The sequence below is a fragment of the Pseudophryne corroboree genome, chromosome 2 (genome assembly GCF_028390025.1).
Source record: "Pseudophryne corroboree isolate aPseCor3 chromosome 2, aPseCor3.hap2, whole genome shotgun sequence".
Taxonomy (NCBI): domain Eukaryota; kingdom Metazoa; phylum Chordata; class Amphibia; order Anura; family Myobatrachidae; genus Pseudophryne; species Pseudophryne corroboree.
The window spans coordinates 483,837,920-483,863,944 of record NC_086445.1 but is presented as its reverse complement, the minus strand read 5'-3'; the positions used below and the strand labels follow the sequence as shown (position 1 = coordinate 483,863,944).

At 43.6% G+C, this 26,025-nt stretch overlaps 1 protein-coding gene across 1 annotated transcript in view; it reads right to left on the bottom strand.

Moving 5' to 3' along the window:
• Window positions 1-1,143: 1,143 nt before the first annotated feature.
• Window positions 1,144-26,025, bottom strand: part of RFLNB (refilin B) — a 51,712-nt gene continuing 26,830 nt past the window's right edge. Inside the window, exons 2-3 of the mRNA XM_063953875.1 lie at window positions 14,168-14,274; window positions 1,144-2,197 (exon numbers count right to left, since the gene is read on the bottom strand). Of these exons, the coding sequence (XP_063809945.1) occupies window positions 1,867-2,197; window positions 14,168-14,274 (438 nt within the window). The 3' untranslated portion in view covers window positions 1,144-1,866. The remainder of the gene's footprint in view (window positions 2,198-14,167; window positions 14,275-26,025) is intronic.

Here is a 26,025-nt window from a genome sequence, read left to right as displayed (position 1 = left end):
TGTTGCGGTACATAAGGCGGCTAACTCAGTTGCATATAAGTACAGTCGCATTGTGTACATGGGAATATATGCGGGTCTTCACATGTATACAGATTTGCACGCATCTACGCAGCAGCACCACCCATATCCCTTGGCTTGTGGATGTAGCCATCATCAATATCAGTGCATATTTGCACCACACTCCCATACCCCTTAGGAACACTAAGTGGAGCACTGAAGATTTTGCATTGCTATGGAGAACTAGAGGACTTTATAAACTATTGACATATGGGACTGGATGTAATGACGCCCGAGATGCCAGCCAACCTTGGACTTTTTTTTAAAGGGGCAATAACTTTCAAGGCAAAACCATGCCTTGTAAGTAAATTCCCCTTTAAAAAACATCCAAGATTGTCCGGAATCTCGCACCTCCAGCGATCTTGGGTGTCATTACATCCGGCCCATTATATCTTATACAACTGGGACCATTAAGTCCTTTTGCTGAAATCTGTAATTACAATAGGATAGTCTCAGCATCCATCTCTATGACCTTGGTCCATTTCATGTCTATCTCCTGTTTCCTCCGTAAAACAAAGTATTGATCTCATTCTTGCATTTGATGACAAACCCGTATTTTGGTTCCCTCGCCCAAAACAATAGTCATGCTATACATTTCTCACTCAACCCCTGCTAAAACCCTGATCTGTGTTCATCTAAGTCAGGCATGTCCAAACTGTGGCCCTCCAGCTGTTGTGAAACTACATATCCCAGCATGCCCTGACACAGTTTTGCTGTCAGAGAATGCTAAAGCTGTGTCATGGCATGCTGGGATGTGTAGTTTCTCAACAGCTGGAGGGCCGCAGTTTGGACATGCCTGATCTAAGTCCTTTGCTTCCACCTTTGGTTACCCAATGCTTATGTCTGATTGAGAACAACATGTGGGTAACAGAACTGCCGGTATTAGTAGCTCAGAGTAAGTTCTTACTACAGTATGCAGTACATGTCCACTTATCGCCAAATGATTCTTGGCTTCATTCACTTTCATTGTCCTTCTCACAAAAAGATTCTTGACTGACCTTGTACTTCCTTTTACACGTGCTAACTCTCTTATTTTAGTTTTTTGCATTCACAATGCTGCAGCATATAACAATCTTTACTAAACTGCACATATTAAGAGAATTTAATATTAGATTATTGCATTTTAAATTGTTTAGCTAGCCATCTAAGTGCTTTATTCTCTGTACAAAGAAGATGGGCATCAAAATAGCCATGGTTACCCAACATACGAAGATATCTTATCACAGAAGTAAATGTCTGTAAAAGGTGTCAATGAAGGCATTTGATATATACCAGGATTATTTAATAATGAACTGTCCAGATTTTTATGAAAGGGCCGCATATATGTGATAGATATATGCAAGTTGGTCATACAATAGAGGCAACAGAGAATATGGAAAGCTACATCCGGTACACGGGCCAGCAGCTGGAAAAGTCCTGACCCTATTATTGTCCATATGAAAATATAAAGTTATTTTGGACTTGCTTTACAATATTTCCTTTCTAATTTTAGTTTTGCGTCCAATATGCTTTGTATGATGCAAATGACGTGTGAAATCGTATTTTAGTGGCTTGTAAAATACCCGTTGGCTTTTGGAGTTCAGAGAATAGACTTTCACAGTCATGTAAATATCCAAAGCAAATGATTTTATGACTGGGTACAGTGTTGTATGGGCAGAAAGTGCCATCACCAGTCAATTTGCAGATCATAGGCTTGCCTGCATTGAACCTAAGATCTTGCGGGTCTACCAATCCACACACTGTATTTTGAGACAAAAGGCTGCATATTCATTATAGTCCTCTAAAGCACAGAGGTAGAGACACAAGCAATCAGTACTCATCCATAAAGTACTCACTGCCCATGTGTTCAGCTGACTCCAGCTCCACACTGGACAGAAAACGCCTCATACATTTCTTGCAGTTGTAATCCAGTGTGGTGGTATAGACTGTTTTTGTGTGCTTAGGATAAACAATGGTGGTGCTTGTGAATCTCTGGGCCTTGTTCTTGGGTTCAAAGTAAACTTCAGCTCTGTAGTTGCGCCATGTACAGTTAGGAACGCAGATCACAGTTTGGCTGCATGAGGAGACGCCCAGGCCCACTGGCATGTAGATGTTGTCGATAAAATGCTTCTCAGAGTCATATTTCACTGACGAGGTATACCTGCAGACATGACAGAAAGTCCAGCATTAGTGATGGCTGTTATCACAGAACTGCTGTCAGAGAAATAAAATTAGAGTTAAAAAAAATGTTCACAGAACGCTTTCCATCAAAATAATACTGCATTCAAGGAGCACATAGATAGACAGATACACACAAAGACAGATACACACATTTTAAAATGTAAGTGCTGCACTGCTTTCTGTATGCTATTATACCGGGAGGCATTCAGTTTGCCGGCTGTCGGAATCCCGACAACCGAATAAATATATATATATATACATATATATATATATATATAATATAATATACTGTGCACTGTCGCTTTCATGTACATTGTTTTTTCTTGCTGGAAATCCGGATGGGATGGGACTTCGGGGTGGGGGCCCTGGAAGACGTAGAACCATGGCACGTGCTCCATGGCCTCCCTGCTTATTCCTGCTCTGGGGCGCATAAAGCACAACCTGGAGCAATGGAGGAGGTTAGAGTGCCCCCTTCAGGGCTGATGCCCGGAGCCAACTGCCTTCTATTGCCCCTCTATTTCCACCCTCTCTCACTGCTATCACTGTTTATATGTATGTATGTATAGATATAGATATATATATATATACACACACACACACACACACACACACACACACACACACATATATATATATATATATAAATGCGAAAGCACTCACTCACTCACTGACTCATCACTAATTCTCTTACTTCCCTATATGTTAGGAAGGTGAAATGTAACATAGGTATTCTGCAGGTGGGAAATATGAAAACTACATAATTAGAATTTTAATAAACCTCCCCTAAGGGGATGAAAAGGGGGTTGATATAATGACGTAATTACCGATGCTTGGCTTGCGTTGCGTGAATGATAGCGCCCAAATGGATAAAAATTTGGATTGTACCTCCAGTGTGTAGAATTTAATAAACTACAAAAATGGTCCTGTCACTTTTTACCATATCTGCTACGGGTGCTCCTGGGGTAATGCCAAGATCCATGGATTAATATTTACTTAACATTAAGACGTCTCGAATTTACATCTCTATAGATTTACAAAAATTTTAACACTCATTTATATTTACAACCGTGAAAATCAGAAACTCCCATGCGAAGAACGGGTAGAACAGCTAATATATATATATAATTTAAACTAACTAATCAACATGTGGCTATACATGCAGGGGCCTACGTGCAGTTTTCACATGTTTACCATGTTATTTTGTTGTAGGAGAACCACACAAATTGTTAGGTGAATCGACTCTAGGAAAGAGGACGCCTATACTGATCAAGTGCTTTCGGAGATCTATAAGGGAGTTTTTCCACCAGGACCTGGAACAATATCTGACTTTCGATCTTCAAAGAATCCCAGGGGTGCGCACAATAGCAAGCACTTGAGATATATACAATGTGTCCATAATTAAAGTTTTCCCTATTCAGAGCTGACAGAGGCGGCTTAAGGCATGTGAGGCTATTCGGTATTGTGTGTGTGACACTTTGGGGACAGTGTGTGTGTGTGTGTGTGTGAGGATATGGGGAGAGTGTGCGTGTGAGGCTATGGGGCAGTGTTTGTGTGTGTGAGGCTATGGGGGCAGTGTGTGTGAGGCTATGGGGACAGTCTATCTGAGGCTATGGAGCAGGTATGTGTGTGTGTGTTTGAGAGAGAGAGGCTATGGGGTAACATACGCAGTGGCGGAACTTGTGAGTGGTGCACCCAGGTGTAAAATATAATTTGGGCTCCCTCCTCAACCTCAACCCAAGTTCACAATATGCCACATGGCAGTGGATGACAGGGAGAGGCAGAGAGTAACAATGGAAGGCAGGGGTGCAGAAGGTGATGGTAGAAAGCAGTGGGTGACAGGGAGAGGATTACAGGTTGAGGCAGTGGGTGAAAGGAGTACAAGCACAATGCCCTGTGCGGTGTGGAGAACAGGGGTCATGTACCTTGGTGGGGGCAGGAACTCAGTGGCCACTTCTCAGTGACAGGGTTCCCCGCCCTTCTTGCTTTCCTCAGTTTGGCACTTGGTCATGCAGACTCTGACAGTGTCAGTTACACCAGTTGTGAGCTGCTAATTTACAGACCGCAATGAATCATAAAAAATGTACAGCTGCCTGTTAATTAGATGCAGTATGTGGCTATGATCATCAGTGCTGATAGGTGGCAGGACTCATCTATCAGTCCGGCACACCCAAGGTCAGCCCTGCCCCCCTAAGGTAAGGGCAAGTCGCTCAGGCAGTGGGGCCAACCCTGCTAATCTGACATTGTTAAAAATGGTCTGCAGGTTGGGGTCAGGGGATAACTCATTGCTGTTCTAGGCATCAGTGGTCTCTCTTTGTCCTTAGTGGCCCGATGCAATGCACCTGCTGCAACAATGGTTCCACCATTGAGCATGTGTGTGTGTGTGTGTGTGTGTGTGTGTGTGTGTGTGAGGGTATAGGGGCAATGTGTTTGTGTGTGAGGCTGTAGGGGCAGCATGTGTGATGCTATAGGCGTAGTATGTGTGTGTCTGTGGCTATGGGGGGAGCATGAGTGTATGTGGGGCTATGGCTGGCAGCGAGTATGTGTGTGTGTGTGAGGCTATAGGGGGAGCATGTGGGTGTGGGAAGGGCTATGGTGTTAGTGCATGTGTGTGTTTGAGGCTTTGGGGGCAGTGTGTGTGAGGCTATGGGGCAGTGTGTGGGGGGGGGGGCTATGGTTGGCAGTAAGTGTGTGTATGTTAGGCTATGGGGGGAGCATGTGGGGGTGGGGAGGCTATGGGAGGCAGTGTGTGTGAGGTTATGGGGCGAGCATGTGTGGGGAGGGATAAGGGTGGCAGCGTGTATGTGTGAGGCTATGGGGGCAGTGTATGTGTGTCTGTGAGGGGGTGCACCAAAGGAAAGTCTCACCTTGGGCTCAACTTAGTCTAGAACAGTGGTGCTCAAACTCGGTCCTCAGGACAGGGTCGTAACTAGGGGGGGGGCTAAGGGGGCATGTGCCCCGAGTGCAGGATTTGAGGGGGCGCCAAGGAGTTACTGAGGAGCAGATTTTTTTGTCTTGTTTTTTTTACGTGCAGTGACGTGCTGCTCCAGTGAGCCAGCAGACAGCTCCCAGGGCAATGTATCTGACCCACATGTCTGCCCGCAGCTGGCTCCGACGCTGTGTGGGTGAGCTCCAGTGCCTGGGATCTCTCCCATGTTGGCTACTGTCTTAAACTCTCTTCTTTGCCATGCAATGCTGCGACTAGCATGTGGTGCACCGTACAAGCTATAGAAGCGCACTGATGTGGTGTAGCATATAAGGGGATGGGGATGTAGTGTAGTGATGTAGTGTAGCAGATAGGGTATGTAGTGCAGTGCATAGGGGCATGTAGTGTAGTGATGTAATTCAGCGTGTAGGGGATGTAGTATAGTGATGTGGTGCAGTGGATAGGGGAATGTAGTGGAGTCATGAAGTGTTATGATATCATGGAATGTATGAGGACACATAGAGGACCACGTAATTGAACACGCTGGTGGGGCATGTGACGCATAGGGCATTTGAGGCACATAGGGGAATATTGTCCAGTAGTATCCCCTTTTTTTAACATTTTTGATAATCTGATTATTTTAGTCTGATAGGGTTTGTTTGTTTGTTTGTTTGTTTTGTGTGATTTTTTTGGGGGGGGTGTGAGGGGTGTGTGTGTGTGTGTGTGTGTGTGTGTGTGTGTGTGTGTGTGTGTGTGTGTGTGTGTGTGTGTGTGTGTGTGTGTGTAGCGCAAAATTACTGCCTTGCCCCGGGTGACGAAAATCCTAGTTTCGGCCCTGCTCAGGACCCCACACAGTTTTTGTTTTCTGGGTCACCTGTGTATCTTTGAAATGTGACAGTTGGTCATACACCTGTGCCCAGCTAGGTGACATGGAAAATGTGAACTGTGTGGAGTCCTGAGGACCGAGTTTGAGAAGCACTGGTCTAGAACTATCTCTGTGTTTATCAGGGATTGGAAAGAGACAAGGAAGGATGTACTGTAGTTGCTAAGGTGCAAATAGAAAAAAAGACCACTGAATTAAACAAAGCCATGTGATCTTATGAGCGTCTATGGAATTTCCACACAGATTGTATAATGAAAAAGCATAAGAGACAATAAATGGAGAAGACTGGCACATTCAGGATTAAGAGGGCTCCCGTGATTTCAAATAAAAAATTTCACACACTTATGTGATAAAACTTAATCCTTAAAACCATAATACCCTAATCCTTCTAAATTGAATAAAATAATTCTGTACTTAAAACATTTGATATACAAAAACAGGACTCTCCTGTAAAAACCGAGATTTATAAAAGCCCTGTAGATCCATATGACCTAATTTGTTTTCTGTCCTGTTGGTGCAATCAGATTCCCTGCACAAGATTCATGTTGGTGCATCAAGTTCTGGGGGTAATTCCAAGTTGATCGCAGCAGGAAATTTTTTAGCAGTTGGGCAAAACCATGTGCACTGCAGGGGGGGGCAGATATAACATGTGCAGAGAGAGATAGATTTGGGTGTGGTGAGTTCAATCTGCAATCTAAATTGCAGTGTAAAAATAAAGCAGCCAGTATTTACCCTGCACAGAAACAAAATAACCCACCCTAATCTAACTCCCTGCAGTGCACATGGTTTTCCCCAACTGCTAAAAAATTTCCTGCTGCGATCAACTTGGAATTACTCCCTCTGTTCAGAGAGCTCAGAGCAGGTTAGACCAGGGGTTCTCAAACTCGGTCCTCAGGACCCCACACAGTGCATGTTTTGCAGATAACCCAGCAAGTGCACAGGTGTATTAATTACTCACTGACACATTTTAAAGGGTCCACAGGTGGAGCTAATTATTTCACTTGTGATTCTGTGAGGAGACCTGCAAAACACGCACTGTGTGGGGTCCTGAGGACCGAGTTTGAGAACCTGTGGGTTAGACAAAGACAACAGTGATTCTGTGCTCCTGGCCCGATACCTGAAATCCCAGCACATGAATGTTCCATTGTCTGTTCATATGAAGTGGTCTGGGAGGTCAGCACACAGTAGTTGATTGCAATGGCTCACTTTAAATGATCTCTTTAAACCTTTCATATAAAATAGTATCATGTAATGAAAACATCATGTTGGTGTATATCTTGCTATAATATTCTGTCTGGAAGTACTGACAGTTTTTTTTATCTAAAACCTGGTCAAAAACATTGACATCAGCCCTCTCCTTTGACATAACTGATTTTCTTGGTGAGAAAGAGTTACATTTTAATATTGTTCCAGTTCAATTTGCTTTATCACAAGTCATTTAGTTCTGTTAAGTGTATAAAAAAAAAAAGTTAAACATAAAACATAACGTTTGTGGGGATACGTTCAGGATGCCAGCAGTAGAAATCACCGGCATGTGGGCAAAATGCCGGCGTCGGAGTCCCAACACCAGTGGAAGTGCCGACACTGGAATCCCAATAGCCGACATCCCGAACATAAGTATGCCGGTACTCTTAAGGTTAGGCCGCGGGGGGTGGGATTAGGTTTAGGCACCAACGGGGAGGGTTAGGGTTAGGCTGCGGGAGGGGGCGTTAGGTTATGGCACCAACGGGAGGGCTACGGTTAGGCTGCCAGGAGGGGATTATGTTTAGGATGCGGAAAGGTAGGGTTAGGGGGTGAGGTAAATATACTTTCCAGACCCCTGTCGGGATTCTCACCATCGGGATGCCACTGTCAGCCTTTTGACGGCTGGCATCCTGAACACCGGTCACCCATATCTAGGGTGCCCAATTTAGGCCTAAATTGGCCAGGATTCAATCCCGGGATTGGAGCTTCCAATCCCGGGGATTTCAGGATTAGAAAGCCACCTTGTTTTTTTCAATGCTACGCAGCGCTGAGCGTCCTCGGGAGGCTCTGATGCTGCCCAGCTCCCTCCTCCCGGCTTCCCCTGCCCCCAGCTGTGCGCATTGTGTAGCGTGACATGAAGTCAGAGGTCACGCTGTGCAGTCTGACGCCAGCCACCCATGCTGCCCGGATCGCATTTCACCACCTGCAGCTAGTGAACCTGCCCGCACTCCCAGAGGATGTTGTGTAGTTCTGTGGGTTGGGCGGGTCCGCAAAGGGGGTGGGGCAATGAAGATTTTAATTTTAAAATCTTCAACCCAATCCCGGTTATCCCGGGAATCCTGGGATTGATCATTTTTTCAATCCTGATACCCGAGATTAAAAAAAAAGGCCCGGAATTGGCCTCCCTACCCATATCACACCCGTTTATGTAAATTATACTAAGTGACATTACAAAATGTATATCTTGTATTTAATGTTTCAAAACATTCAGTTTGTTTCTACAGTATGTATTCTGATTTTCTTTCCTGCATAGATAAGAATGAGTCAATCAAGATAATGGACAATAATTTGTGTATCACAGAGTATTATAAATGCACAAAGCTTTAGGGAAGTAATTATATAGAGTTCACATACTGAACCTGCAAAAACATGCCATATAATACATTCTTTGTGAGATGCTATCTGCAGACTTTGCCTTTTTCCTGTAAATCAGCAAGTGGAACTGATACTGATTAGGAACATTTTTAGCCCTAAATATGTAAGTAGCTGCATTTTTATATCCATTGTAATAAAAAATAATGCAGATAAACTGTAACCAGTTATATGTATACAAATAATGAAACCATAAAACAATGTGAAAAACAATTCCCGTTTCAAAGAACATAATACCTTCGTTTTAACTGAATGTTACAAATGTGATATTCAGGGGAATATACAATGCCAAGAATATGCTTTGAACATTCAGTGCTTAATTTACCATCCGGTTTTACAATCATCTGGAAGGCATTCAGTTTAACCATGAAATCTGAAATGTCTGGTAGCTTTCTGCTGAAAGCAGTTCTCAGGTGGAGGAACTCCACTAATGTTTCACTCTGTGACTGCATGTGCCTGTCTCTACTATTGGTATTTATATATGTACAAAATGTACAATAAAATCATTTGGCTGAGACGTGTTTTGGGATATATTTGGAAACAATCTTTTTACTTTTCAGTTGCCACTTCATTAAAGTCAAAAGAACCAAAGTTATAAATAGGAGGAGACAGCACAAGACCAATCAGGCAATAAAGCGAGCTATGATAAGTCTAAGAGGAAGAGATTGGGATTTATTTCCATATAACCAGATGACCGCCAAGAAATATTGGAGGTATTTCTAGTAGAACAGAAGTTGGAAAGTTTAATAGAATATATGTAAAGTGTTATTTAGCTCTCAGATGATGCATGTTGGATTATATTGCAATGAAAGTCGCCAATTGGACAGATATGTTTACATATACTGTGTTTATTATACAGAATACAAATAGTTAGGAAGCATTCAACTAAATTCATACTGAGCACATTTATCAGCAAAATATTTTATAGTAAAGATTTCACAATTCAAAAGTTGCTATTGTTTAAAGTGATTTGCGTTGTAAGTCATATAGAAGTATTCACAGACATTAGTGTCTCCTATGGCATTCAATCCCAGATAAAGTGCTGCTCCTCCCTCTCCTTTACTGTCTCTGGAAACAGTTATTTTGGCATCTCCCTTCACTCTACAGGTCGCAGTTAAAATGCCAGCTGTCGAGATCCCAGTGTTCAGAACACCGACGTCGAAATCCCAACAGCCAGAATCCCAGGCGCACCAGAGCTATTCCCACTCATGGGCGTCCATGACACCCATACGGTGGGAATAGATCCTATGGCAAGCGCAGCGTGGCAAGTGCAGCGAGCCCGCGAGGGATACTCTTAGAGCTCACCCCGCTGCCGGCATTCCAGCGGGTGGGATGCCGCTGTGGAGAATTTGACAGCCGGCATCCCGTTAGCCGGTAAAGCGTATGTAATTGCGCTCTACAGTATGTTTATAGAGGTGGCAGTTGCTGTTTTCCTCATGCGATGATTCAGGGGTATACTAAAACAAGAGACATATATATGCGGACGTCCTTGGACCTTCTCCACCCCCTTGCAAAAAATGGCACCGGCATACTGCCAGAGTCATCTGCATATGTGCATATTTACAGCACAGTCTTGAGAAACATTGCTCAGACACCATATTCCCAAGCTCAGCTGGAGGTCTGCACATGCGGCACGCAGGAAATAAATAATGCAAGTTGTGCGGTATGGGCTCCTTTGGACCCAGGGGTCCATGGGCACCACACACTGCACCCATTATAGATACAGTATGTTATTGCAATGACTGTATGATCATACAGACTGTACCAAGGTATGCGGTTAGCATATCGATCATCGGTCACAATACAGAAGCCGGGATCCCGACGGGAGCACCATACCGCCGCCAGCATACCAGCGAGGTAAGTGATTCCCCCATTATGGGTGTTGACACCCATAGAGGGAGACTAGAACCTGTGGCGAGCACAGTGACCCAGCAAAGGGCTTAGTTGCGCTCGCCCATCTGCCGGCATTCCGCCGCTCGGGATGCCAATGTCAGTATACTGACATTCGGCATCCCGTGCGGCGGTAAAGCATACCGAACCCGTGACCAGTAACACCGGCGTGTGCTTCCTCAAAACATCAGTAATGCCTGACTGAGGCAATAACAAGAACATATAAGATGGATGAAGAATTTGTCCGGCCCTGTACATTCTCTAATCTCATGATTGGGCAATGACTACAGAAAATTAGGAAAACATAGTGTAGTGTATGACAGTGCACTTTCTCTTGAAGTCACTGCATAAAGAAAGGGGTGATTGTTTTGCGAAGTATGGAGCTGCTGGAAAAATACAAAAAGTATTGAGAGAAATGGCAGAGAGGTGAGAATATCATCAGTGACACATCTAGATATGTGCCAGCTAAAATGCGGTTCTCACTTGGCGTCATTGCAGGAACAGACATGCAAATATGTACCGAGCAAGGTTTTCTCTCATTATAATTTAGGACAATAATAGATTTACAGAAAGGAGGCACAATCAGCAATGCACATCATCAAGCTATTTTATCTACTAATGCTGAATTAGTCATAATTTAGGGTGATTGTGCAGTAAGAAGAACAACAACATATAAATGAGTAACATTTAATTAAAAGATATGTACTTTGCTTTATAACAGACTGTACCAAACAATAACTAAAAGAATAAACACTATAATGATTGATTTTCAGATAAGAAGTAAGAGCGAGTGTACTTTGTGGCTAAGTATTAACAAAAATCATCTGTTAGCAGAAGTTCATGCATGTCCATCTAACATATTTGCTTATGTCAGATGTTTGGAGTGCAAATACCACAACTATAATGCTTACACACCCTTTGTATTAAAGCATTGCCGATTGCTTGCTTCTCTCCTATAAATCTATTCCTGCCCTAAAGTTGTACACGTACTGTGAAAATTATAGTCTCTAAAAGCAGCAATCATACATTTCTTTAACCAGCAAGTGAAATACATTTTAATCATGCATCTTATAGTCATTTGTCTTAGGTGCCCCCTTACAAATCATTATCTCCTTTTCAAAATCTCTCTGGCAGTTGCAAAAATATAGTAGACACAGGCTTGCAGCTTTTAGGGAAGAGGGGGATGGTTTCATGTTACACAGACCAGACAGAGCTCAGATGAGCATTCCAAAGGATCTCTGCACTATTTCATGTGACTGTAGCTGCCATGGTAGTTCATGATGCAGTTCAGAAATAGAAACCACTAATAGCTGCCTGAATTAACAAACCAAGGTAAAATGATAAATACTAAATTATTCTTATATCCTACCTCAAAGAATATGTAAAAAAAACCTAAACAAATAAGCCCCATTAGTTAGTGGGATGGTAATTTGAAAGGTCGACCAAACCTAAAATACAAAATACATTCTAAAAATGAGCTTCTAATGACACTCACAAATAAAGTTCCCATACCCTGACATTATGGGGTTGATTCAGAAGTCAACGCAATGCTGGTGTTTGCGTATTTTTGCCAATGTTTTTCTACTGTACATAGTAACATAGTTTCTGAGATTGAAAAAAGACAATTTGTCCATTGAGTTCAACCTATTGGTGGTCTCCTACACTGTATTATTTTGTTAGCACTAATTTTATATGTTGAAAATGATGAAAAAGATGGCCGTTATTTACTTATTTATTTTAAATATAGTACGCAATCTACCCACCATAACCTGTATATGCTTATCCATTGAGAATTTATCTAGCCCATTCTTAAAAGTATTGACTTAGTCCGCCATTACCACTCTCTCACGCAGGGAGTTCCAAACATGTATTGTCCTTTCTGTGAAGAAACCTTTTTTCGTCTCATTGTGCGAAATCTCCTCTCCTTTAACCTAAGCGGGTGTCCACGTGTCCTCTGTGTTGATCTTACCAAAAACAGATCCTCCGCAAGCTCTGTGTATTGTCCCCTTGTATACTTGTAAATGTTGATCATGTCCCCTCTTAATCTCCTCTTTTCCAATGTGAACATGCCTAGATTAGCAAGCCTGTCCTCGTATTCTAGCTTTTCCATCCCCTTAAATCAGTTTGGTCGCCCGCCTTGAACCTTTTCTAGTTCAAGGATATCCTTTTTGTAGTATGGTGCCTAAAATTGTGCACAATATTCGAGATGTGGCCTCACTAGGGATTTATATACCTTGTGTATGTGCCATGATGGTCTTGCAACAGCAGTCGTATTGTGGATTGGGACACAGAGTGATTGACTGTTGTGGGTGGTAATGGGGGAAAAGGGTGGCTACTAAAATGCAGGTGTGACGGGACAGTTTCAGGGCATGTTGGGTTATCTTCTGACAGTTTCACTGGCCCTGGCAGCTGACCTGCAATGAATACTGAGCTCAAAGGTCCTATGGTGTGAGCGATGTGCATCAGATGGTGTGTCTTTGTACACAAGCAGCTTATCTGAGAAGCTGGCTGTGGGCATCTCAATACAAATCCCAGCGACTTCGGCATCTGCATATCTTCTCAGATCCGCTGCATACAAATATGCAGCAGTGTTCTCCATTTGGAATGCAACAGCTTGCTTGGATGAGCCCAACAAGACACTAATTGTCCTTCTATGGGATTACTGACTGAAGATCCTCTGCACATAGGATAACTATTTCCACCACAGTCAGACTTTTATCTCAAATATGTTCAGTCCCAATAAGTTGATGAATCTCTTACTTGCATATCTGTAAATCTTATCAGTAGTTCTGACGGAGGATTATAAGTCTGAAACGCGTTAAGCATGGCTCATACGTTGTTGGTGAACATTAGGCCCACTCAGCTACTTTCTGGTGGAAGATTCCTGTGCTGGAGCTAGGCATCCGGATCTTGGAACCTACTCACTCTGGTACATCTGAGATTCCAGGGATCCACCAGGCTGATGTTGTATGCTGTATATGCCATTGTGGACTTGTATGATAAACTGTATTTTCTGCTTTCATTGCAAGTGCATCTTGTATATTAAACCTATGTTTTAAAAGGATTTCTGCACTATGTTTTGTACTTTCTGAGTGTCTTCCAGTACATCTGTCACTGCAAAGTGCTTTTGGGAAAAGGAGACACTTGTTTCTAGGCATTGGAAAGCACAAAGGAGATCGGTTCCACATACAAAATACCTATAAGGAAAATCCCACATTGTGCCATATTTCATCTTAGTGGACATCAGAGGATTCTACACATTATATGGTGATTATTGTAATTCTCTTACCATTGAGTGACATAAACTGGTGTTTCTTTATAAAGATTGGCAGTCTGAATACACATTGAGCTTGTTATCTGGAGAATGCTCATATTTCTGTGCAATTATCTTTATTTCTACTATTACCTTATGAGTATATATTGGATGCGTACTCTTTTGCACTTTGTGTAGCTGCACACCATATTTATTGCGCACAACTTTCAAAAAACTTTTACTCATTTACAGTAGTTCTGATATGAATACACTATTTCTGAGATTATTTGATTTAGCTCCTGTTACTACTGCATGTGGATATCAAATGATTTTATGTTGGGAAGTCATAGTACTAAACTACACCTACGTAAGGTTATTGTGTTACCTTATCTCCTTTGGTGGCAGTGGATCAAACTCCACACCTTCTCCAAATGACAAAGGACACAGTCGTGGGGTGTAGCTGCTTGACAAACTTAATGAGGGTGAAGTACTCTAAAAATGAAACAAAACATAAAAGGTATTGTTACAAACTCTCCAAAATATCAAAATGAGGAAATAGTAGGTAGCTATGACAGCATTTCATTACTTTCTCATTATAAAACCTAAAAATCCTTAGAAGAAAACTAGTTTTAACTGGAATGATAATGATCCTATAAAAAAAAGGTTAGCGTTAAAACTACTTGTTTTGTTATTGAATGTGAGATTCAGATTGTGATAAATATGCTCCTGACTGTGATAGGGTCCTAAACTAGCAGAACAATATAATAATAAATCATTTTTAGACATATTTACTAAGTAGGACAGCATATAATTACAGTATGTGCATGTCCTACCCGGTTACACTCCATGGCATACATTACAGTACAGTTATTGGTACTTTTTGCCTCACGTGCCTAATGGGAAATTCGCCACTGGAGGTGGGCGTTCATTCCGACATCAGAACAAATGCCCTTGAGTCCAAATTGAGTGTACACACTGAGTTTAGTGAAGGATGGAACTAGCATGTTACGTCCTCCATTAGCATGAACAAGGTCGCTAGCGATAGCGCTAGGTTTGAAGAACAGCACATCAAACCTAGTGTATGTTGCTAGCGACCGTGGGACAGCGCAATCACTTGCACACACTGAGCAATGTAGGTGATTTTTCTTTGCAAAACAGTAAATCGGCCTGACATCGGTCCAGTGTGCACCCAGCTTAAGAGCACTGTCAAATTAATTTTTAAACACTAGCATTGGATTGCTGTCCAGAAACTTATATGTCCCTTCGTCAGACATGTCCATATCAACCCTTTTCCTTGTGCATATCGTCCTTTCCAAAAGCTGAAAACTATTTATATATATATATACAGTGCCCTCAGGTTGTTGAAATGAAGTGCATGCCTATATTCTGATTAACAATACAATCTTATCAGAGCAAAATATATTTGCTCTATGTCAAGGAACATTTTCTAATAAATCTGTTTGCCTTTCACACCTTTAGAAAAAGCTAAATTAAGCACTAAATTTAAAAGTGCCTAACATATTACTCATACAGCCCGCACTAATGTGTGCCTGGAGGGGAGGGCAAAGAAGGTCCCCACCTGGAACTTCCCAGCTAATAAACAGCACATGTTCATAAATTAAAATCCCTTGGTAAAAGTATGCATGAAGAAACTTCATATTCATTTATTTATTAACCTTTCATTTAGTGCTTACATATTACACAGTACATAAAACAGAACATTTAGTTAACCACATCCACCCAGACCCAGCAGAGCTTACAGTCAATGGGCCTAATTCAGACCTGTTCGCTCGCTAGCGTTTTTTTGCAGTCCTGCATTCGCATAGTCACTGCCCATAGGGGAGTGTATTTTAGCTGTGCAAGTGTACGAACGCATGTGTAGCAGAGCTGTACAAACACATTTTGTGCAGTCTCTGCGCAGCCCAAGACTTACTCAGCCACTGCGAACACTTCAGCCTGTCCGGGACCGGAATTGATGTCAGGAACCCTCCCTGCAAACGCTTGGACACACCTGCGTTTTTTCAACCACTCCCAGAAAACGGTCAGTTGACACCCACAAACGGCTTCTTCATGTCAATCTCCTTGCGAACGCCTGTGCGAATGGATTCTTTGCACAAACTCATCGCTGAGCGGTGATCTGCTTTGTACCCCTGCAAAGCGCCTATGCATTGCGGTGCATACGCATGCGCAGTTTAGATCTGATCAACCGCTGTACGAAAACGCAGCCTAGCTATCAGGTCTGAATTAGCCCCTATATTCCCACAGTAACAAACACATAGGGGGTCATTCCGACCCGGTCGCACGCGTTTTTTTGCTGCAGTGCGAACGGGTGCGGAATGCACATGCACGGCGGCTGCTGTGCGTGACGTTGCCCAGCGACAGGGGTCGCCGGGTTACATCGCAGCTACCGACGGGAGCGGTCGCAGCGGCGACCGCTAAGAAAATTGACAGGGAGGAGGCGTGGATGGGCGGATCCGGACCGTTGGAGACCGTTTTTTCGGCGAGTGGTGAGTATAACGCAGGGTGGAGGTGTGACGTCAAAGCCGAGCCCATCATCGCTGGATCCATCGCACAGGGTAAGTATGTCCAGCCCTAGTCTACTTCTGCCTGATTTATTTTTAGCTTAGCAGGGCTGCACAAGCGATCGCAGCCCTGCTGAGCTAAAATACACTCCCCCATACATACACGTGGACTATTGATCGCAGCAGCAGCTAAAAGTTGCTGGCTGCGATCAACTCGGAATGCCCACCATAGATTAATTTTATCTGTGGAGTGTAGAAGCAAAGCCACGCAAACATGGGGAGAACATACTAACACCACACAGAAATGTAACTGAATCTATAAACCCGGCTCTGTGAGGCAGTTATGCTAATCACTATGCCACAATTCTGCCCTATATGTATATGTTTTTGCTTACTGTATCAGACTAATTATAGCTGGTTATAATGAAATGATATTGCTACACCAGGTTAAACCTGGGGCATAATACTAATCCTGTGGCGCTAATTACACAATTCTACATAATCAAGCAGTAACATACCTCACTGTCAGAGAAGCGACTCTCCCCAACAGATTCCTTCATCTTCAATCCAGCACACAAGTCTAATTGCCTTTGAAGTTGTGCAGCACTTTCATACACAGTAAAAAGCATACTCTGTCCTTTATATCTGCAGTGTGGGCAGAGATTAGATAATGAACTGTTCTCACCCAGAAAGACAGACCTAGAGCTACACCTGTACTACACCTCTGATAAAGTGAAAATAATAAACTACCTATAAGCTATAAATAATGAGTTGACTTTCCCATACAGAGGATGATTCTCAGTCGCACGCAAAGTGGCTGCAGTTGTGGACAGCAGTGGAAGCCTGATATACTGCCATATACTAATGCTATTAGTATATGGCAGTGTGCAAGCAGAAACCTGTGCCACCAATTGATTTTATGCCGCAGCCGCAACAGTCATTATTAGTATTTGCACTTTCACCAGACCCATGCTAGGTGCAAGAGATACGCCTGAAACAGGCCTCCCTTCATATGCATGACTCAGAACTGCAGCTTTTGATACATGCCCACAGGACTCACACAAGTCAGAGTGGTTACGTGCAATCGGACTGCAACCTCCCAGTTCCCGTCCAAAATGCCCTATTTCAGTCAATGAGGGGGAATTCAAATGTTTGAAAAGTCAGTTGGGAGTCTGTTTTTTCCTATCTAATAGACAGAAAAAACCCGACACCCAAACAACTTTTCAAACATTTGAATTTCGCCCAATGACTTATCCAGCCAAACTCCACTCACTCCTATTAGAATGGACACACACATAAATGTGTAAATTCCCATCTACGCATGCACTGTACGCAATAAAACAACATATGTGTCCGTACACAGAGATCCGTGTGACTCAGAATCTGCCCCATAATGTACACTGAATGGTATATACTTGCATACCTCCCGGCTGTCTCACTTTGGGGCACAGTCCCGCTTTTTGGGACTGTCGAGGCGTTCCTCCCACAGAACTATGATTTTCTGCATATTTTGTGACTGCATGTAATGTTAGTAAAGGACACAGTGGTGTTTTAACAAATGAAAGGGCAATGGCCCTCATTCCGAGTTGATCGCTCGCTAGCTACTTTTAGCAGCCGTGCAAATGCATAGTTGCCGTCCACGGGGGAGTGTATTTTCGCTTTGCAAGAGTGTGATCGCATGTGCAGCCGAGCGGTACAAAAACATTTTGTGCAAAACAAGACCAGCCCTGTAGTTACTTGTCCTGTGCAATGATTCAAACATCGGAGGTCCCGGAATTGACGTCAGACACCCACCCTGCAAACACCTGGTCACGCCTGCGTTTTCCCTACCACTCCCAGAAAATGGTCAGTTGACACCCATAAACGCCTTCTTCCTGTCAATCTCCTTGCGATTGGTTGTGTGAATGGAATCGTCGCTAGAAGCATTGCACAGCAACAATGCTTTTTGTACCTGTACAATGCGCGTGCGCATTGCGGTGCATACGCATGCGCAGTTTTGACATTTTTCACCTGATCACTGCGCTGCAAAAATCGTCACCGTGTGCGATCAACTCAGCGTGACCCCCAATGTACAGGTTTTTGTGTGGGCCCCCTACAAACACAAAATGGTGTAAACTCATGTGCAGAAGATAGCAATGACACTGACACAGTGACACATTCCTTTGTTAACTATTTTGCATGTACCATATTTTAAAAATTTCTTCACAAATATTGTGTCGCCACCATATTTTTAAAGCTGAAAAATTGACGATGACCTCACAATGATCTGCACTTGTTCTGCGGTCTACAGTGTGCAATATGAGCCCCCCCATGACCCAGGGGCCCTTGTGCACCAACCACTGCACAAAAGGAGCCACTGAAAGGAGCCACGAAGTTTAGACTTGTACCAACAACTGATGAATTGTAACTTCACTGTAATACAGTTATGTCTGCAACTAATGTAGCTGTGAGTAGGAAAATAAAGTGTATTTAGGAAGGCCAATTAAGATGAAGCACAAAGAACCATATTTATCAACACAAGAAGAGACCTATTGCAGGCAAAAATGGGCAAATATTGGCAAAATTTACTACAAATTCATGGGGAATCATATAAAAAGTTTCACAATGTTTTTTTCTACCACTACTTTACATGTTCTACTATCGCCATCTCTGGATTAAGATAATAGATTAACGTCTGTTCAGAAATGATTTATTCTTGGAGTAAAGCATGTTTTTTTGGTTTGTATTTTACTGAAATGGAACTGGAAATTCATATCTGGTCAGAGACGCACACATTTGGCCTGGTAAAGTAGTAGTTTAATCATTACCACTGCGGGACAGTATGGACAGAGCAACTAAGTATTGTTAAATTGCACTGGCAATATTTGTTTTGTCAAATTGTGGCAGGTTCTAATGATGAGGACTCATACTGTTTGTTGGATCGCTTTAGTGCCTGCTAAAAATCAGGCAGACCTCATGTAAAATGTCCGTTATGTGTAGCATATGGGCCCTACACACTTGTCTACCCGCTGCCGAGCTGCCCGACGGCCGATACGGCGGGGAAGAGGTGACGGGGGTAGTGGAGTTTCTTCACTCGCCCCGTTCCATTGCAATACACAGTCACTTCTCAACTAACAATAAGGTGCACAATATCTATTAGATGTATCTTAGGCTACAGTGTAGAGATGCACGGTTTTTACTGTGTTCACTAATATCTATGTTAAAACAGGTGTGGGTCATAGGGTTGACCACACTTAGGTCGACAGTGTCTAGGTCGACCACTATTGGTTGACAGTGACTAAGTCGACACCCAAAATAGGTCGACACAAGCATTAGGTCGACATGAGCAAGGTCGACATGAGAAAAGATTAACATGAGGCTTTAAAAAAATTTGGGTGTCATTTTCTTCGTAGAGTGACCGGGAACCCCAATTAGTTCACCGTGCCCCCTTGCATGCATCAGGCATGCAAGGTTACCATTCCCAATTGTAGTCCAAATGGATCGTAAAGTATGAAAAAGTTCAACAACAAAAAATGTGCGAAAAAAATCATGTTGACCTTTTGTCAAGTCGACATAGAACATGTCGACCTAGAAATTCTGTCGACCTAATGCATGTCGACCAATAGTGGTCGACCTAATGACTGTCAACTTAAGTGTGGCCAACCTAGAGACCGGATACCGTTAAAACTTGCATATGCCATCCCTTCTCTCAAACCATAAAATCCGTCATTGTAATCTCTTAAATATGTTCATTGGTTTAACATAACTTCAGGATAGTCTTCATTAATATCCTGACATTTTACTTTTGTACTATTCTTCTTCATGTTTTATGGTGCACCTAATTTGAATAATCATTATTTTTTTATTTTTTTATTTGTGTAATTTTTATTGTAGATTTAAAGCGTTAGACCCAGACATTAAACAGGCATATGAATTGTAAGGCAAACATGAGGAATAATACAGGAGGGCATAAACAGTATATAAATGACAAAATAAAGATCAGCCACCAAGGACATGAGAAATGGAAAAATAGCAGGATATATTAAAAACAATGACAAACAGAATAGCCCACATTAAGCACGAATAACTTAATCCCCACCTGAAGGCGCCATTCAGGTGTACACATGAGAGCACAGATTTATAATGGGGCATAGGTGACATCCATCAGAATATCAAAACAAAAAGCCTCACATCCTCCCTCCACCCCATATACCCTAACCTACAAACCAAACAAATGCACAAAATAAAATAAAGACATCCAAAGCAAACCTCCCAAGAAGCCTCCATCCTGTATAACGTAACCCCAACCTAGGCATACCTGGATCCCCATAAGAACCCCATCCCTAACTACACTACACCTAAATGCCTAACATCCCTCCACCCCCCAACCCTATAACACAAGATAGGTATACCATATAATTGTCAGGGGCAGCTAAAATAAATGGCCATAAACTAAGTGGAGCAGGTTACACCCACAGAATAGTAAAGTACAGTAGTATGCAAATATTGAGATAGCTGAGCTTAAAGACAGAATACAAATATAAATGGCTGTGGAACTAAAACAAGCGACCACAGACTAAATATGGCAAGCTTCTCCCACAAAATGGTAAAAAGTCCAAACGTTCTTAGATACAAGGAGGCAGAAAACAGACATAGTACTGATGTAACACTATATAAAGGGCCAAACACCAATTAGAACAGGATTCTCTCGGAAAGTGTTGTATGCAAATATTTAGCTATAATGAGCACGAGTATAGCAAAACAAAAAATCTAGCTACAGGATAAGCACACGATGACAGGGGGCAACTAACTAATGGCCATAAACTAAATAGAGCAGGTTATACCTATAGAATAGTAAAGTATTATACAAATATCAAGATAACTGAGTGTAAAGAACAGACATAATATAAATAAAAGTGGCTGTGGCATTAAAATACATGACCACAAACAAAATATGGCAGGTTGCTCCTGTAAAATACTGAAAAATGACAATACTGTAGGTTTAGATACACTGAGCCGGAAAACAAACTAATATCTATATAAGTGACAATAACACTAAATTAATGGCCTTAAACATTAGAGCAGAATTCTCCTGGAAAATAATTGGTTGTATGCAAATAATTATCTAGAATGAGCACAAGAATAGCAGTATAACACAACTGGATCTTTGAAAGGATGTACAAACAATATGACATTAAACAGTAGCTAACGAAAATCAGTATACAGAACAGAGCACAGCAAGGGTCTCAGCAGCCAGTGAAATGGTTCCCAGCCCCAAGGTGAGCAAAATCAGTCCGGAGGATGAGTCCACCCTGGAACAAAGTAATTCAGCCAAATGAGTGTCTCTCGAGAGTTGGCAGGATAAACTGGGCCAATAGCCATCACACACAGCTTAGTCAAAATAAACCTATAGGAAGGAACAAGTAGCATCTGAAGAAAACCTGATTAGGGACAAAATACCCCATCCACGGGTTACACCAAACCACTGTTCCAAATAAAAATGAAAGCAAAAAGCCATTCCCTCTTGTGGACTGCCAGCAAACTGGAGGATGTTACGTCGCATTCTTCCCTCCCTCTTCATCGTATAAATTACTCTAATACCCCTTTCACACTGCCAATGCCGGATCCCACCCGGGAATTGGGGACGGGTTCTTCCCGGGTGGGATCCGGCATTGCATGCTATCTGCTGGCTTCCCGACCCGGGGGCGGAGCCGGCACTAGGAGATGAGCTCATCTCCGCACCCCCTCTCCCTATGTAATGAATGGATCCCGGGTCGCATCGACCCGGGAACCCGTTCACATTGCCACTGACCCGGTATTCAACCCGGGAATAAAACTGCTTTATTCGCGGGTTGAATTACCGGGTCAGGCGACCCGGAATTTGACTATAGCATTTTCACACCGCCCCATGACGACCCGCAATTTGCCGGGTCGATACCAGGTTATTTGTGCGGTGTGAAAGGGGTATCTGTGACTGCAGATTGAATCTTCACGGGGGTCCGTGGGATCACCACTAAAGAAACAGAGGCCGCCAGATGGTCAACATGCGCCATCACCAGCCGTAGTTCACGTGAATATGCGTAAGGTCATCCCTCAGCTCCTCCAGTCTATTAGTAATTTGTTACTCAAAAGGACCCACATGGGTAAGCACCTGCTGCAGTTTAATAGTAAGTTGTGCAGATAAAGTCTCACTAAAGGGCATGAGAGCTGCTGCACTGAATCAGGATAAAAGGACATATAAGCAATGCCATCCTGCTGAGATTTGTGGTAGAATACACTAGAGATGAGCGCCTGAAATTTTTCGGGTTTTGTGTTTTGGTTTTGGGTTCGGTTCCGCGGCCGTGTTTTGGGTTCGAACGCGTTTTGGCAAAACCTCACCGAATTTTTTTTGTCGGATTCGGGTGTGTTTTGGATTCGGGTGTTTTTTTCAAAAAACACTAAAAAACAGCTTAAATCATAGAATTTGGGGGTCATTTTGATCCCAAAGTATTATTAACCTCAAAAACCATAATTTACACTCATTTTCAGTCTATTCTGAATACCTCACACCTCACAATATTATTTTTAGTCCTAAAATTTGCACCGAGGTCGCTGTGTGAGTAAGATAAGCGACCCTAGTGGCCGACACAAACACCGGGCCCATCTAGGAGTGGCACTGCAGTGTCACGCAGGATGTCCCTTCCAAAAAACCCTCCCCAAACAGCACATGACGCAAAGAAAAAAAGAGGCGCAATGAGGTAGCTGTGTGAGTAAGATTAGCGACCCTAGTGGCCGACACAAACACCGGGCCCATCTAGGAGTGGCACTGCAGTGTCACGCAGGATGGCCCTTCCAAAAAACCCTCCCCAAACAGCACATGACGCAAAGAAAAAAAGAGGCGCAATGAGGTAGCTGTGTGAGTAAGATTAGCGACCCTAGTGGCCGACACAAACACCGGGCCCATCTAGGAGTGGCACTGCAGTGTCACGCAGGATGTCCCTTCCAAAAAACCCTCCCCAAACAGCACATGACGCAAAGAAAAAAAGAGGCGCAATGAGGTAGCTGTGTGAGTAAGATTAGCGACCCTAGTGGCCGACACAAACACCGGGCCCATCTAGGAGTGGCACTGCAGTGTCACGCAGGATGTCCCTTCCAAAAAACCCTCCCCAAACAGCACATGACGCAAAGAAAAAAAGAGGCGCAATGAGGTAGCTGACTGTGTGAGTAAGATTAGCGACCCTAGTGGCCGACACAAACACCGGGCCCATTTAGGAGTGGCACTGCAGTGTCACGCAGGATGTCCCTTCCAAAAAACCCTCCCCAATCAGCACATGATGCAAAGAAAAAGAAAAGAAAAAAGAGGTGCAAGATGGAATTGTCCTTGGGCCCTCCCACCCACCCTTATGTTGTATAAACAAAACAGGACATGCACACTTTAACCAACCCATCATTTCAGTGACAGGGTCTGCCACACGACTGTGACTGATATGACGGGTTGGTTTGGACCCCCCCCAAAAAAGAAGCAATTAATCTCTCCTTGCACAAACTGGCTCTACAGAGGCAAGATGTCCACCTCATCATCACCCTCCGATATATCACCGTGTACATCCCCCTCCTCACAGATTATCAATTCGTCCCCACTGGAATCCACCATCTCAGCTCCCTGTGTACTTTGTGGAGGCAATTGCTGCTGGTCAATGTCTCCGCGGAGGAATTGATTATAATTCATTTTAATGAACATCATCTTCTCCACATTTTCTGGATGTAACCTCGTACGCCGATTGCTGACAAGGTGAGCGGCGGCACTAAACACTCTTTCGGAGTACACACTTGTGGGAGGGCAACTTAGGTAGAATAAAGCCAGTTTGTGCAAGGGCCTCTAAATTGCCTCTTTTTCCTGCCAGTATAAGTACGGACTGTGTGACGTGCCTACTTGGATGCGGTCACTCATATAATCCTCCACCATTCTATCAATGTTGAGAGAATCATATGCAGTGACAGTAGACGACATGTCCGTAATCGTTGTCAGGTCCTTCAGTCCGGACCAGATGTCAGCATCAGCAGTCGCTCCAGACTGCCCTGCATCACCGCCAGCGGGTGGGCTCGGAATTCTGAGCCTTTTCCTCGCACCCCCAGTTGCGGGAGAATGTGAAGGAGGAGATGTTGACAGGTCGCGTTCCGCTTGACTTGACAATTTTGTCACCAGCAGGTCTTTCAACCCCAGCAGACTTGTGTCTGCCGGAAAGAGAGATCCAAGGTAGGCTTTAAATCTAGGATCGAGCACGGTGGCCAAAATGTAGTGCTCTGATTTCAACAGATTGACCACCCGTGAATCCTTGTTAAGCGAATTAAGGGCTCCATCCACAAGTCCCACATGCCTAGCGGAATCGCTCCGTGTTAGCTCCTCCTTCAATGTCTCCAGCTTCTTCTGCAAAAGCCTGATGAGGGGAATGACCTGACTCAGGCTGGCAGTGTCTGAACTGACTTCACGTGTGGCAAGTTCAAAGGGCATCAGAACCTTGCACAACGTTGAAATCATTCTCCACTGCGCCTGAGACAGGTGCATTCCACCTACTATATCGTGCTCAATTGTATAGGCTTGAATGGCCTTTTGCTGCTCCTCCAACCTCTGAAGCATATAGAGGGTTGAATTCCACCTCGTTACCACTTCTTGCTTCAGATGATGGCAGGGCAGGTTCAGTAGTTTTTGGTGGTGCTCCAGTCTTCTGTACGTGGTGCCTGTACGCCGAAAGTGTCCCGCAATTCTTCTGGCCACCGACAGCATCTCTTGCACGCCCCTGTCGTTTTTTAAAAAATTCTGCACCACCAAATTCAAGGTATGTGCAAAACATGGGACGTGCTGGAATTTGCCCATATTTAATGCACACACAATATTGCTGGCGTTGTCCGATGCCACAAATCCACAGGAGAGTCCAATTGGGGTAAGCCATTCCGCGATGATCTTCCTCAGTTGCCGTAAGAGGTTTTCAGCTGTGTGCGTATTCTGGAAAGCGGTGATACAAAGCGTAGCCTGCCTAGGAAAGAGTTGGCGTTTGCGAGATGCTGCTACTGGTGCCGCCGCTGCTGTTCTTGCGGCGGGAGTCCATACATCTACCCAGTGGGCTGTCACAGTCATATAGTCCTGACCCTGCCCTGCTCCACTTGTCCACATGTCCGTGGTTAAGTGGACATTGGGTACAACTGCATTTTTTAGGACACTGGTGAGTCTTTTTCTGACGTCCGTGTACATTCTCGGTATCGCCTGCCTAGAGAAGTGGAACCTAGATGGTATTTTGTAACGGGGGCACACTGCCTCAATAAATTGTCTAGTTCCCTGTGAACTAACGGCGGATACCGGACGCACGTCTAACACCAACATAGTTGTCAAGGCCTCAGTTATCCGCTTTGCAGCAGGATGACTGCTGTGATATTTCATCTTCCTCGCAAAGGACTGTTGAACAGTCAATTGCTTACTGGAAGTAGTACAAGTGGGCTTACGACTTCCCCTCTGGGATGACCATCGACTCCCAGCAGCAACAACAGCAGCGCCAGCAGCAGTAGGCGTTACACGCAAGGATGCATCGGAGGAATCCCAGGCAGGAGAGGAATCGTCAGAATTGCCAGTGACATGGCCTGCAGGACTATTGGCATTCCTGGGGAAGGAGGAAATTGACACTGAGGGAGTTGGTGGGGTGGTTTGCGTGAGCTTGGTTACAAGAGGAAGGGATTTACTGGTCAGTGGACTGCTTCCGCTGTCACCCAA